The 13,556-nt window shown below is 40.8% G+C and overlaps 1 protein-coding gene across 1 annotated transcript in view; it reads right to left on the bottom strand.

The window, feature by feature from the left end:
* Window positions 1-2,706: 2,706 nt before the first annotated feature.
* LAMB1 (laminin subunit beta 1) overlaps window positions 2,707-13,556 on the bottom strand; it is a 97,044-nt gene continuing 86,194 nt past the window's right edge. The window contains exons 28-34 of the mRNA XM_063927079.1: window positions 12,479-12,682; window positions 11,272-11,416; window positions 10,138-10,345; window positions 7,656-7,797; window positions 6,623-6,799; window positions 5,884-6,043; window positions 2,707-4,241 (exon numbers count right to left, since the gene is read on the bottom strand). Of these exons, the coding sequence (XP_063783149.1) occupies window positions 4,105-4,241; window positions 5,884-6,043; window positions 6,623-6,799; window positions 7,656-7,797; window positions 10,138-10,345; window positions 11,272-11,416; window positions 12,479-12,682 (1,173 nt within the window). The 3' untranslated portion in view covers window positions 2,707-4,104. The remainder of the gene's footprint in view (window positions 4,242-5,883; window positions 6,044-6,622; window positions 6,800-7,655; window positions 7,798-10,137; window positions 10,346-11,271; window positions 11,417-12,478; window positions 12,683-13,556) is intronic.

Raw genomic sequence — 13,556 nt, forward strand, 5'->3', positions numbered from 1 at the left:
CCAACTCGATTCCTCTTTTTTTTTTAAGGTGTATATATGTAAATCCACAAAGAGTGAATTCATCTAAAGCCAAGACTTTTCTATCCTGAAAACTGCAGCTTTTAAGGATGGTACAGATAGATTTAAGAATGGTCTCTAACCATTTTGCCACTTCATGTCCACAAATAGAAAATTAGAGTAAACTCTTGTAAGGTTTGCAGTCAGCGATGCCTAGGTATGATTAAGTGACCTTTGTTAAACTGGTCATGGTTCTCAATGCATCATTTACATGTTTCATGTTTAAATACTGTATAGCAGTTATGTCCAGAAGATTCTGTACCCTGAAAGAATGGGATAGCATCTCACCCTTTGGGCCATATATATGGCAGGGGTGTAGTACGGTATGCCGGCGCTCGAGCTCCCGGCGACCAGCATACTGACGCCGGCATACCGACAGCGCGGCGAGCGCTAAGGAGCCCCTTGCGGGCTCGCTGCGCTCGCCATGCTGCGGGCACGGTGGCACGCTACGCTCGCCACACTATTTTATTCTCCCTCCAGGGGGGTCGTGGACCCCCACGAGGGAGAATAGCTGGCGGTAAGCCGGGTGTCGGGATTCCGGCGCCGGTATAATGTGCGCCGGGATCCCGACATTCGGCATACTGAAGACCACCCCTATGGCAGAATATGCCTAAAATTGATGAAAGAGCTACAGTATATACCAACTGCCTTGTATTGTGTTTACATAATGTGCAGCAACCAGGCTTTGTGTGGTATCTTAAATATACACATTACTACCAAATCTACTGCAACATCCAACTTGCATTCTTTTACTTATATTTCAGTAGGAAAAATACCATTGCTCATACTATGCAGTAGAGTAATAGGGCTTCAATCTACATTGAAGTAAGCATACTACTTTAGAAAACAGAAGAAAATTAAATAAATATGTAATGGAATTAATTCTCAGATCATTTGTAGATAAACTAGTTGACACATTTTGCTTGCTTGCTTAGCTTCTTTTTTTTTTCTTTCTTAAATTTCAAACCAATGTGTTGTCTAAAACCTGTATACTGCAATGCATGGTATGACCCTTTAAAAGGTTTATTATACAGTAGTGTCTGAAATCTTATAAACAAATGTTGCTTCTATTCCTGTTCATTTTTATACTTCCATTATATATTTTCAATCCACTGGGTTATGCTAAAAAAATAATCATGGGGTATAGGGGGTCATTCCGAGTTGATCGCTCGCTAGTTATATTTTGCAGCGCTGCGAATAGATAGTCGCCACCTATAGGGGAGTGTATGTTTGCTTTGCAAGTGTGCGATCGCAAGTGTAACCGAGCGGTACCAAAAAGTTTTGTGCAGTTTCTGAGTTGCCAAGAACTTACTCAGCCGCTGCAATCACTTCAGCATATTCTTGCCCGGAACGGACGTCAGACACCCGCCCTGCAAATGCTTGGACACGCCTGGGTTTTTCCAACCAATCCCAGAAAACGGTCAGTTGCCTCCCACAAACGCCCTCTTCCTGTCAATCTCCTTGTGATCAGCTGTGCGAATGGATTCTTCGTAAAATCCATCGCTCAGCAACTATCCGCTTTGTACCCGTACAATGCGCCTGCGCATTGCGGTGCATACGCATGCGCAGTTCTGGCCTGATCGCAGCGAAAAATCCTAGCTTGCGATCAGGTCGAAATGACCCCCATAGAGCGTGGGGCAGAGACCATTGGTGCTTTAAGAAACCTGCAAAGAACATACTCCTACCCAAAATGTATAATGGGAAGGCATCCAGTGTCCACAATAGACTAAGAGAAGAGGATTTAGCGTAAGCACAAAAAATAAAATTATGTTTGTCATCTGTTGGGGACACTGGAGGAATAACCAACTTCATTGCCTGCGATACTATTGCTGGTTAAGAAACAGCATGAGCAAAGCTTAAAAAAAAAATCAAAAGGGTATTCACAGAACGCCCATGGATTCTTTTAAATTTCTAGGTGCCACCATATGTCCATTGGCTGTGAAAAGACCTACAGATGAAGACCAGTCCCCGGGGTCAAGAGATAAGCTGCTGTGGAAGGTTCCTGCTCATATCTCCCATGTTTACAGCATTTTTTGTACCTCCTTGATGGATATGATTATGTGGGCGCAATTTGGACAACCAGCACAAACCTGTTGCACCTCTGGCACATGGTTCAACGCTATCTTGGGTCTGATGGCTGGAAGTGCGATGATCCTTGGCACTACCTGTGTTGATATTGGTCAAGTTCCAACCTGCACCCTTCCCACCAGAGGCAGGCTGCAGAGGAGGTACCAGTTGCAGTACTATCTAAGCCGACCCAGGCATCCAGAGCTAAAGTTATGGGATGCCACAAAAGTTGTAAAATGAAACAATGACTGCCGACAACCCAATAATAGACATCATGCTCCTACTGGTCAATAGTTACTAAGCTAAACTAATGCTCCCAGGCAGTTCTTGGGTTTACAATGGGGAGCTGACTGAACTTTGCGGATTTCTTAAAAGTTCCCATGTTACCTGCTCCACATTATACACTATTGGTTATTACTCCAGGGGCCTGAATGGATGACAGATGAAAATATAAGTTTCAAGCATCTGATCACATGGCTATAAATACTTTGCTTTAATTAGATAATTAACATCCGTTTAAATGTAACATCCAGAATGTATTAACTTTTCTAACAATGGAAACAGAAAAAACCAAATGAACCATTTTTATGGTTGTAATTCTTTTGTGCTTTATTATAATAGTCAAGAGGAGTGTGAATACAAACAGGTTTGCATTCGGTATAAGTGTCACAAACCTATTTGTGTAAATTCGTGTTATATTAGCTCAGGTAACATGCATTTAATGAGTCCTAATTTTCTGCTTCAAACAGAAAATGGGAAAGTACATAAAACATGAAGTCCATGTGATTCCATGAAGGTTATATAAGGATGAACCATCCCGCAACATACTTCATTGTACAAATACTGAAGTGCTTCAATAGCAGTGATGGCTAATCTTGACACTCCAGCTGTTGTTGAACTACACATCCCAGCATGCCCTGCATCAGTTTTAGCATGGCCAAATAACAAACCTGTAGCAGGGCATGCTGGGATATGTAGTTCAACAACAGCTGGAGTGTCAAGGTTAGCCATCACTGTTCTATAGCATACAAATGGAAGCAGCTATTTTTGTGGCTAAACAAATATTCTCTGCAATGCAGTCCAGCAATTCACCAAGTACTAGCGTCAATGCAGAACAAGGCACTTTGTGCCACAGGGCGGGATGTACTAATGTACATCGCCGCCCATCGCCGCCCTGCGCCACGATGCTGATCGCATATGTACTAACATATGCGATCAGCATTGCGGAGGACAGCTCTTCCGATAAGAGCTGACCTCCGCAATGCACAGCGGCAGCCTGACTTCCGGGATTCGGCCCGGGAGTCAGTCTGCGCATGCGCGGGGTGACGGGGGTGGCCGCAGGGCATGCTGGGAGGGATCCGATCGGATCCCTCACACAGCGCCGCGGAGAGAAGCCCATAGGCTTCTATGGACTATCGCCAGCTAAAGCTGGCGTACCCCGCCGCGGCGCTGACCTGCCGGCCGGGTGTTAGTACATCAGGAAAATGCGGTAAACAGGGAGTTTACCGCATTTTCCGCTTAGTACATCCGGCCCACCGTGAGGTTTCTAATTCTTAGTGCATAGATAGAATGGACATGGCTACTTCCAATGTGTGCTTGAAACAGCTTCTTGCTGTAATGGACACAAGAGTCCCACAATATTACCTACAAAGTATAGAATATCAGCCTGTACTGGAAGAATATATCTAAACTACAGCAACTTGTTACGAAGGGCTACATTTGTAAGTAAATACAGGTACTGATTTAGTGAGGGCAACTTACTCCATCATTACTGGAAGGCAAAACATTATTTTGGAATATAGAAAACTGAAGCCTTGGAAACACTGCATTAGTTTGAAGAGTTATTTATTACTGGTATTCATATTTTATTTAATAAAATAGACCGTAATAAAATGTGTTCATTTGGGGTTCATTTAAAATCAAATAAATTATATTTAAAAAAATTTGGTCCTAACCAGGTTCCTATTTTCAGGATTCAGGCTACAAACATGTGCTGTATACTGCTGCTTTCTCACTGATTGCTTTTAGAATTGACTGAACTGTTTCCTCAAGGGCCACCAGCTGTCTTGCTTTTTCTTCTAAAATCCTTTGGTTATCTTCATATGTTTTCTCTAAATCTAGGGAGGGAAAAAACACAGTTATTCAGAATACAGTAGACGTACTGTGCCTGTTTTCAAGAATAGACGTGCAGGTTTCTAAAAACACATTAACCCTTTAAAAGAAGGAGAGAAAAAAAACAAACCCATAATGGTGGTTTAAACATCTGCTGATTCACGGTCCTTTTCAAACAATGGCCCTCATTCCGAGTTGTTCGCTCGTTGCCGAATTTCGCTATATTGTGATTAGTCGCTTACTGCGCATGCGCAAGGTTCGCAGAGCGCATGCGCTTAGTTATTTTCCTCAAAAGTTAGGTATTTTACTCACGGCATTACGAGGAATTTTCTTCGTTCTGGTGATCGGAGTGTGATTGACAGGAAGTGGGTGTTTCTGGGCGGAAACTGGACATTTTATGGGTGTGTGCGGAAAAACGCTGCCGCTTCTGGGAAAAACGCGGGAGTGGCTGGAGAAACGGGGGAGTGTCTGGGCGAACGCTGGGTTTGTGACGTCAAACCAGGAACGAAACTGACTGAACTGATCGCAGTGGCAGAGTAAGTGTCGAGCTACTCGGAAACTGCTAAGAAATTTCTATTCGCAATTTTGCGAATCTTTCGTTCGCAATTCTGCTATGCTAAGATACACTCCCAGAGGGCGGCGGCTTAGCGTGTGCAATGCTGCTAAAAGCAGCTAGCGAGCGAACAACTCAGAATGATTGCCAATATTTCCACTTTAAGGTTCAGACAAAATGCTATCAGGTTTGAAAGACCATTCTCCTGGATGCAGGGCATGCTTGCTGAATTAATTGGCCTAGTATTCTACCCCTAGTATGAACACATACGATTAGTGACAGGAAATTTTGCTCTGCTCAGTGCATGATTATAATTTTTCCAATTAGTCCTAACAATTGAGAATAATTCAAAAAGGGCCAATCACCGATTATTAGAGCAACAATAATTCTGGAAATCCTTCCCCAATAATTTATATCTATGCTCCCAGACAAGTGGCACAGGCAAAACAGTGGAAATTGTTGAATAATCACTAGTGGCATGCAAATAAATAATTGTAAAAAACATTAAAGATAAGCAACACTGGTGGCAGCTGTAGTAATATTAGTCTTCACACTAGGATGTTTTAGGTATATTTTTAAAGGGCAAATAGCGCCCCATCCCTTTAGTGGCACCCTGTTGGCAAGGCAGTCACCTATAGATTAGCACCACAGGTAGGATTGCCAAATTATCCCTTTAAAAAAGGGACACATATGAATTAGATTCTGTAACTGGTTTACTTCAAGTCTCCATTTCAGCGACAGAACCTGTGTAATTCATACTGTATGTATTCATTTATTAAAGGGATGATTTGGCAACCTAAGCCCCAGCGGTAATTTATTTTATTTATTAAATGCAGCATGATACACTCTTCCCTGCTGAGCATGCAAAAAAAATAAAAGTCCTGAAGGCTGCGCTCTATCTCCCATGGTACCAGTATACCCCAATTGGAGGAATGAGACGCAGTGTAAATTATATACAGTATATATACAGTATGTCTGCATGCTCCCATTATATGACAGGAGTTAACAGTTTTCCAGGTATCTAAGCTTTACAGGAGAACACTGTACATGTACAAACTGTCATATTGAAAACTAATCACATTATATAAATTTACCTTTAAGCAATCCTAATTTCTTGTTTGCTTTCGTTAACAAGGCTTTAGCTTCCTTTTGAAGCTGTTCTGCTTTATTTCTGGCCTCTGCAGAATCTTCAGCTTTTTTTGCTATCAAGTCTTCAACTTTCTTATATTTATTATTAAGTTCATTGTCCAGAACCTGTAATATTAGAGATACATATTATATTTCTGCATAAATGGTCTTTTCTGAACAGTTGTAAGTCTTCTTTTATCCCACATCTTCTACCAACTTCCTTCCGACCTTCTTTATAAAGGAGTTTCCCCATACATGGGCACACAAAAAGGCAGGGTATAATTGTGGTCCATCGTAACTTGAGCATTCATTCATTTACAAAACTGCCCCTTGCGCAATTTCTTAGCTTCAACAGATTTTGAACTCTGATTTAGATTTTCAGCTCATCGGTTATGAACAGATTTGAGATGTAGTGACATATGTAAGCTCTGGCACATTGCTTTATTCAAAATATGGTGGGGAATCTTAAGCGAAGAAGCTTAAACTATATAAATTGAAAAAAAAAATATTTAAAGGGCCAGCTCAGGAACTCATTGCAAATATTGTGTTAGGAGCTATTGGGTGTGGGCGAGGCAGCATAGTGCTCTGCCATATTACATTATGCGCTAGTGCCTATCCAGCTTCCCTTGACCATGACATCTGGCATGCTGTGCAAGGTCTTACAATAACTGCTTTTCATGGACTTCAAGCAATAATCAGACAAACCTTTTTCACTCCATCAGCATTTGCTTTCACATCTTTAACAGACTTTTCAACTGACTGTAGACTCTCGGAGTTGGCTGTGGACTTCTTTATTAGATCGCCAAGACTTTTTTCTAATTGGGCAATACGTTGGGTTGCATTATTTAATGTTTCTTCTGAAACTGCTGCTTCTGATTCAATCTAAAGATGGAAAACAAATCAAACAAATTATCCAACATCAAAAACAAAATTAAATTTAAATCAATTAAAGGAAACCCCTGAGGACATACAAGAGTGTCATTTTACAGCTCTTTCATAAGCATCATTATGCTGTAGAGCTTGTTATGGAGTAGATTTAATTAGCTGCAAGCTGCCAATGGCACATTTTCCAGGCATTACAGTAGGCAGATTCTATTCGTACCTCCATAGGTGCAAGCAGAATCTGCCTTCAGATGTTAACGCACCGTAGCTGCCGGGACCAGTTCTGGTGGCTCCCGCAGATAATTGAATTGGCCCGTTTGGGTTTCTGTCACATAATTTGACTAACATAATTCATAGAGTCATCTTGTCCATACTCCTAAATAGTGCTCCATTTGTTCCAAGACTTAGTTTTTCTCATTAGAAAGGAACAATACCAGTTTTGACATAATACATGTTCCTGTAAGTGACAGTTTCTATAACGGTTTTGCCTTTTCTTTGTGCCCAAAATGAAGCAGTGTTATTGCCTGAGTAAATGTCAGATCACAGGGGCTCCTAGTTTTCCGTTTAAAATCGACCAATCAACTTGTGAGCCAAAACTGGAAATGGAGAATATTTGAAGCACTGTTGGGTATTGTATACATAAATACAAATTCATACATTTCCTAAAGAACACATTATGGTCAGACATTAGTGGTCTCTATTGATGACCTATTTTAGTAAAATGCCCTCTGCATGCTGAAATGCTGCTATGCGTCCTACACATATGCAACAGCTCTAACATAAGGTCTTATTCAACAATAAAACAACAACAAAAGAATCCACGGCTATCAACATATTCAAGTTATTTTTGACTTACGGAGGTGAGTAGGTTATTTGTTCCTTTTATGTTATCATCTGCCTGCTTAATGGCTTCTCCAGCTGCACTTTGGGCTCTGCCTGCTTCCTTTAGCGCTTCCATTACCATATCGGCTGTTTCCTTGATATCTGACGCACTCTTCCTGTAATCAGAAAGCAAATAAACTTTTTAAAAGTGTTTATTTTAAGAGACCACAGACTAAGCAATTATTTCCTATTGTTAAACATTCCACCATTGTGTTACCTCCTAGGAGAAGACATTTATATATTATATATATACAATTTACTGTGAGACACAGTTAATTCATGTATATATTGTGAGCATTTACTTTTAGCAGAGGTTGAACTTTCTTTTACTGTTCCACAAAATTTGAGTCCCTGTAAAATATATTTAGGAGAACATCACAATTTAGACAAAAAATACTGAAAGATGTTGCATTACTGTACGTCTTTTGTGTCACTGGGATGCAGTCAGAATCCCGCTAGATTTACTAATTTGGGGGGGTTAGGGTTAAGGGTAGCATTTAAATACTTCCCAGAATCTGACAGGGTGTTTACTGTAGGGATGCTACCATCAGTGTAATGAGTCGTTATATTGACTGCCGGGATTTTGTACCCAATCCACGTTAGCCCATAGATCATGTTTTATTGATCTTTTACTTGTAAGGGGTGTAATCAATTGGTGTCGGATTTCCCGACTTTTTTAGGTCGAATCCGGATTTGACCAATTTAAGTCAAGTGCCATTTTTCTGACAAGTAGGAAATTCTGACTTGTCGGAAAACACGTGGATCGGCGGATTAGCCACGGATCCACATATTTTGTTGGATTTGTGAGCATTTTCGACAGGTTTTTGGCCCGTTTTCGACAATGCCGATTCGACTCGGCATTGTCGAAAACAGGCTAAACCTTTCGAAAACGCCCGTAAATTGAATAGTGCAGTGTCGGATATTCTCCATTGGAGAGGATCCGACACCAATTGTATACACCCGTAAGTGAACAGTGCATAAAATTAATCGTGCACCATTGTTTGGTGTTAAATCGTTTACATCTCTGTAGGTTGGTGTGCTTTAAAAGCAATTTTCACAGAGAAAAACACACAGCATTCTGAAACTAATTTACAGTACTCTTCTATCGATACATTACAGTAAAAGAGAAGAGCGGTTTATATTTACTTCAGCAAAATGCACTAAATAAGTAAAGTCACAACTGCATTTTTATTAATGTTTTTAAGCAGATAATGTCCATCCATAAAAAGTTAATGCTCTTGTACTGTATAGTTGAATGGAAGTAACTAGGAGGGGATACTCTAAATCACAGGTTCTCAAACTCGGTCCTCATTACCCCACACAGTGCATGTTTTGCAGGTCTCCTCACAGAATCACAAGTGAAATAATTAATTCCACCTGCGGACCTTTTAAACTGTGTCTGTGAGTAATTAATACACCTGTGCACCTGCTGGGTTACCTGCAAAACATGCACTGTGTGGGGTAATGAGGACAGAGTTTGCAGACCTATGCCCTAAATGATCTGTGAGTTCAGAGATGCAGACCTTCTTTGTATGCATTCTACAGGAATACGAACCTGGAGGGTTTTCTTCAATTCTCTTAATTTAGATCAGCAGGAAGGTAGTACAAAGCATCCAGAATATAAAACAGAGCTGATTTTTTTAAAGAGACTATTCATTTGTCGGAATGGATCCGGCCTGGCCTATTCAATATCAATAGACATCTCAATTTGACTTTTACAAAAGTCGAATTGAGATGCAGGGGGAGGGGAGGTGGAGGAAAAGATGGGGGAGAGCTGCGGGCAGACGGGGGAGAGCAGCGCTACAGCAGCAGCTATATAGCCGCTGCTGTAGCGCTGCTCTCCGTCTGCCTGCGGCTCTCCCCCCGTCCCTCCTGTCTCACAGCCGCCACTCCGTCCCCCCTGTCACAGCCGCCGCTCCGTCCCCCGTCACAGCCGCCGCCGCACCCTGTCCCCCCCTCTCTCACAGCCGCCGCTCACGCAGCGTCCACCCAGCTCCAGCAAGCCAGGTCTCCTCACAGAATCACAAGTGACATAATTAGTTCCACCTGTGGATCTTTTAAAATGTGTCAGTGAATACTGAATACACCTGTGCACCTGCTATGTGACCTGGAGAACCTGAATTGTTGGGGGTCCTGAGGACTGAGTTTGGGAACCACTGAACTATTATATACAGTATGCAATGCTCAAAGTTAATGATGTGCATTAAATGCTGAAGCCCAATTGAATTCCCTATGATGTCCCAGGATTTTCTAGCCTGTTAAATGTATGGCATCCCTGAATACAGTAGGATGTATATAACAGGAATTTGCTAATCTAGATCCAATTTCCATTTAATCTATTAGTGCTGAAATACTGGAGACCTACTGGGAGTCTCTGGTGGTCTTCTTATGATCTCGCTAATTTAAAAGACATTATTTTACAGAAAATGAAAAACCTATGTGAGCATGTTAATTACCTGGATTTTTTGGCTTCATCTAAGAGAGACTCTGCCCTGGCTATATCTCCAGCACTTTGCTCAAGGATGGTTTCCACATCAGAAAGACTTTCCACACGCTCACGTATATCCTCAGTGAGAGCCTGTAACTGCTCAGGTGTGGTGGGCATCTCCATTTTCAAAACCTCATTGGCAACGGCTTCTATACTATCAAGGTCTGCTCCATCCTCTATATAAACCACAATAGAAGATCAATTAAAAAGATTCCAACCTGACTAGAACAGTACTTAAATTTGGCAAGGGAAATATTTAACTTCTAATGCATTTAGGGCCTGATTCAAAATGGACGCAGTGTTGATGTGCGCTCAGTTGAGCAATTGTTTGCTACTTCACATGCACAAAAAGTGCTGTAAACCCTAGAGGCACATGCATACCACCTAGTGTGCACAGAGACCGCTGTTGCCTATGGGGTCGCTTGCAATAGAGCTGGTAGTGCACAATCTTGGGCGTTCCTGGGTGGTGACTGGGAGATGGTTTCATGGGCATATTATGTGCCACAGGCATGTCAGTGAATACAACTGCATTCCCAAAACACAGATACATAGCCACAGAAGCCATATTTAGGAAAATTTCTAAAAGAAAAGTCTGAACAGCTCATAGGCTATTACAAATGTCAGTGGTGTGCCAGAACCACCAACGCAGTAGCAGTATCCATGGACGCTGAAAATAGACGTCTGAGTGCCTTAACTGTCTGTTGCATGCTGGTGCACAAGGGGAAGGCAGAAAATAGCATTTGCATATCACCGCAAGCGCGAATCAGAAAAAAAACTACATCCACCTCTGAATCAGGCCCTTAATCCCTAAATAAAAGATATATGGGAAAAATACAATGTCGTACAGAGCTTTGTTTTTCTAATTACTTAAATTCACAAATAAGTAGTAATTATACAATGAAATGTGTATAAATATGCTTTTTTCTTTCGATACTCTGCAAAACAGGCCAGTGTAGCTACTAGCTACTGCTTATTTACACGTTGAGATTTTCACACTTCAACTCTTCTTCATTCCCCACTTAAGAAAAAAAAAAAAAGTGGAGTAGCAGAATAAATATATACCATTTTGTACAATGGAAATAAAAAAAGAGAATATACATACGCATTAAAAAGTCCCTGATTTGTTTGATGAGATTTCTTAGATCCTCATTGCTTTTGTCCACTTTTTCTCTTGTTGCGTTTGCTTTGTTCAGAACAATTTGGGCATTCTGCTTTGCTTCCTCTGCTCTCAACTTTGACTCAGCAACCTAATAATAAAGAAAAAAGTAAAAAAACACAATTGAGCCACTACAAACTATACTGTTTGTACATTTTGTTTCGAGCCTCAGCCTACAAAGGTTAGTGCTAGTACAACTACCTGCATGCTTAGAGTTCCCTAAGCACCAGAACACTTTGCCAGCCACAAGCATGTTGGACCATGTAACTCTACAAACGCAGCATGCCCAAGCAGTCAATGTACGTCAGGACTTCCTGTGACTTATAATTCCACAACAGTACTTGGTTTAGACCTTAGCAGCATACCAATAAGTAGTAGCAGAATAAGTCCAAATGCCATTCTGTACAGGGCTAATTCTGTGCTAAAGGAAGGGCACACAATTTCTTTGCAAACTTAGGGCCGGATGTAATGAAGTCAGAGTTGGCCAGAGGTGCGGGTTCCCGGCCAGGCCCAGATGTTTTTTTAAAGCGGCAATAATGTACAAGGCAAAACCATGCCTTGTACATGACTACTGCTTTAAAAAAAAAAAAAAAACATCCAAAATTCAGCCGGGAACCAGCATCTCCGGCCAACTCGGTCTTCCCTTAATTCCCTTAAAAAAATTCCACAAGCTGAGTGGTCTTGGGCTGGATTCACATTATGACAGGGAGCCACTGCTGTAAAATTCCACACTCCCTCAGTTAGAAAGAACCAGTCTAAACTAGATCACTTGTGCCGGGTTCTCTTTTTTAAGCTTACATATTTTGTTTTAAGACTAATAAAAAATTTTGTTATTAACACAGAGAAAAGATACGTCCTGATCATCATCCGCACATATCTTTGGACAAGGAGCTGCAAAGAATACACCTAATGAGTGACATATGTAAAGATGAAGCCCATTTTAACTATGCTATATCTCCAGAGGGTGTACTACATCCCTCTACTGTACATATGTGCTTGCATGCCTCCAATTCACCTCCAGGTGTAGCAAATACAACATGTATGCTATATCTTATCATTTGCTAAATGTATATTATCATCCACAGTAGGCCTGGCATATGTATTTTTCATGTGGGCTAACCCTTAACTTCAAGGTTTCAGTTCGAACACTTACTAATTTAGAGAGTTCCTCCACTTCAGACATTGCACTCAGAATCTCTTTGTCAAATTTTGTAGCAGTTTTCCAGACAGTATTTGCCACCGTCACCAAACCATCACAACCATCTCCTCCACATTTCCTCTTGCCATCTCCTGTCAAGCAACCAGGTCCGCCACATGGTGCATCTTCACATGTTTCTCCAAATGTTGTTCCACAAGTCTAGAGAAAAGAATTTAAAATTTTAACATGATAAAGATAGATTATATGTAATTCTAGTGTTCTAGGACTATCTACACCTGACTTGTAAAAACACATTTTCATTACATAATTTACTTACTAAGTAACTGCTACCTTTGGTATCCTCACAGTAGCAATTACCAGATTTTAAGGATAGTAAAACATTTACCAGCAAAGGAATAAGTAATTTTTGGATTTCCAAATGAAGAAATAAGGATCCTTAAATTTACTTTAAATGTAATTTAGGAACAATAAAACACATTATTATACAACAATAAATTTGGGAACAATAAAATAATAAAAGTTTTCTGTTGGATTTTTAATAATGATTTTGTTTTTTCAGTAGCTTGGAGTGACAATTAGAATAGCCCTAAAGCACACAGGGAAATTTGTAAGACAGAGCCCACCATTCCCTGGGTCACGGAAAGAGCTAGAATAAACACAGTTTTCCATGTGAGAAACTTCACACTCACTGTATCCTATAGTTCAAAAGGAGGTTGTTGTAATAAAGTCTACACTAAATTAAAATCCCAAGGAACTAATTGGAGGACTGCATGGATATTGAAAATGCGTTACATCCTGCAAAAAAGGTCTGCACTATGCGGGAGGAGGAGGGTGTAGGAACACAGGTTGTATCGATGGAAATTTTGTTCATATAAACACATACTGTACATGATGATGTTGCTTTACTTTATTAAAAGTGAGCTCTTTTTGCCTGCTTGCTGCTTAATGCACCATACTGCAGTGGCAATCTTTTGGGTTTTCCATGCAACAGAAGAGGTCACGGAATTGGAGCATTTAGATCTGCTTTTAATTCTAGGGCCACAATCATTTCACTGTTCGCTCTTTATTCTTA

The sequence above is a fragment of the Pseudophryne corroboree genome, chromosome 6, assembly GCF_028390025.1.
Source record: "Pseudophryne corroboree isolate aPseCor3 chromosome 6, aPseCor3.hap2, whole genome shotgun sequence".
NCBI lineage: Eukaryota > Metazoa > Chordata > Amphibia > Anura > Myobatrachidae > Pseudophryne > Pseudophryne corroboree.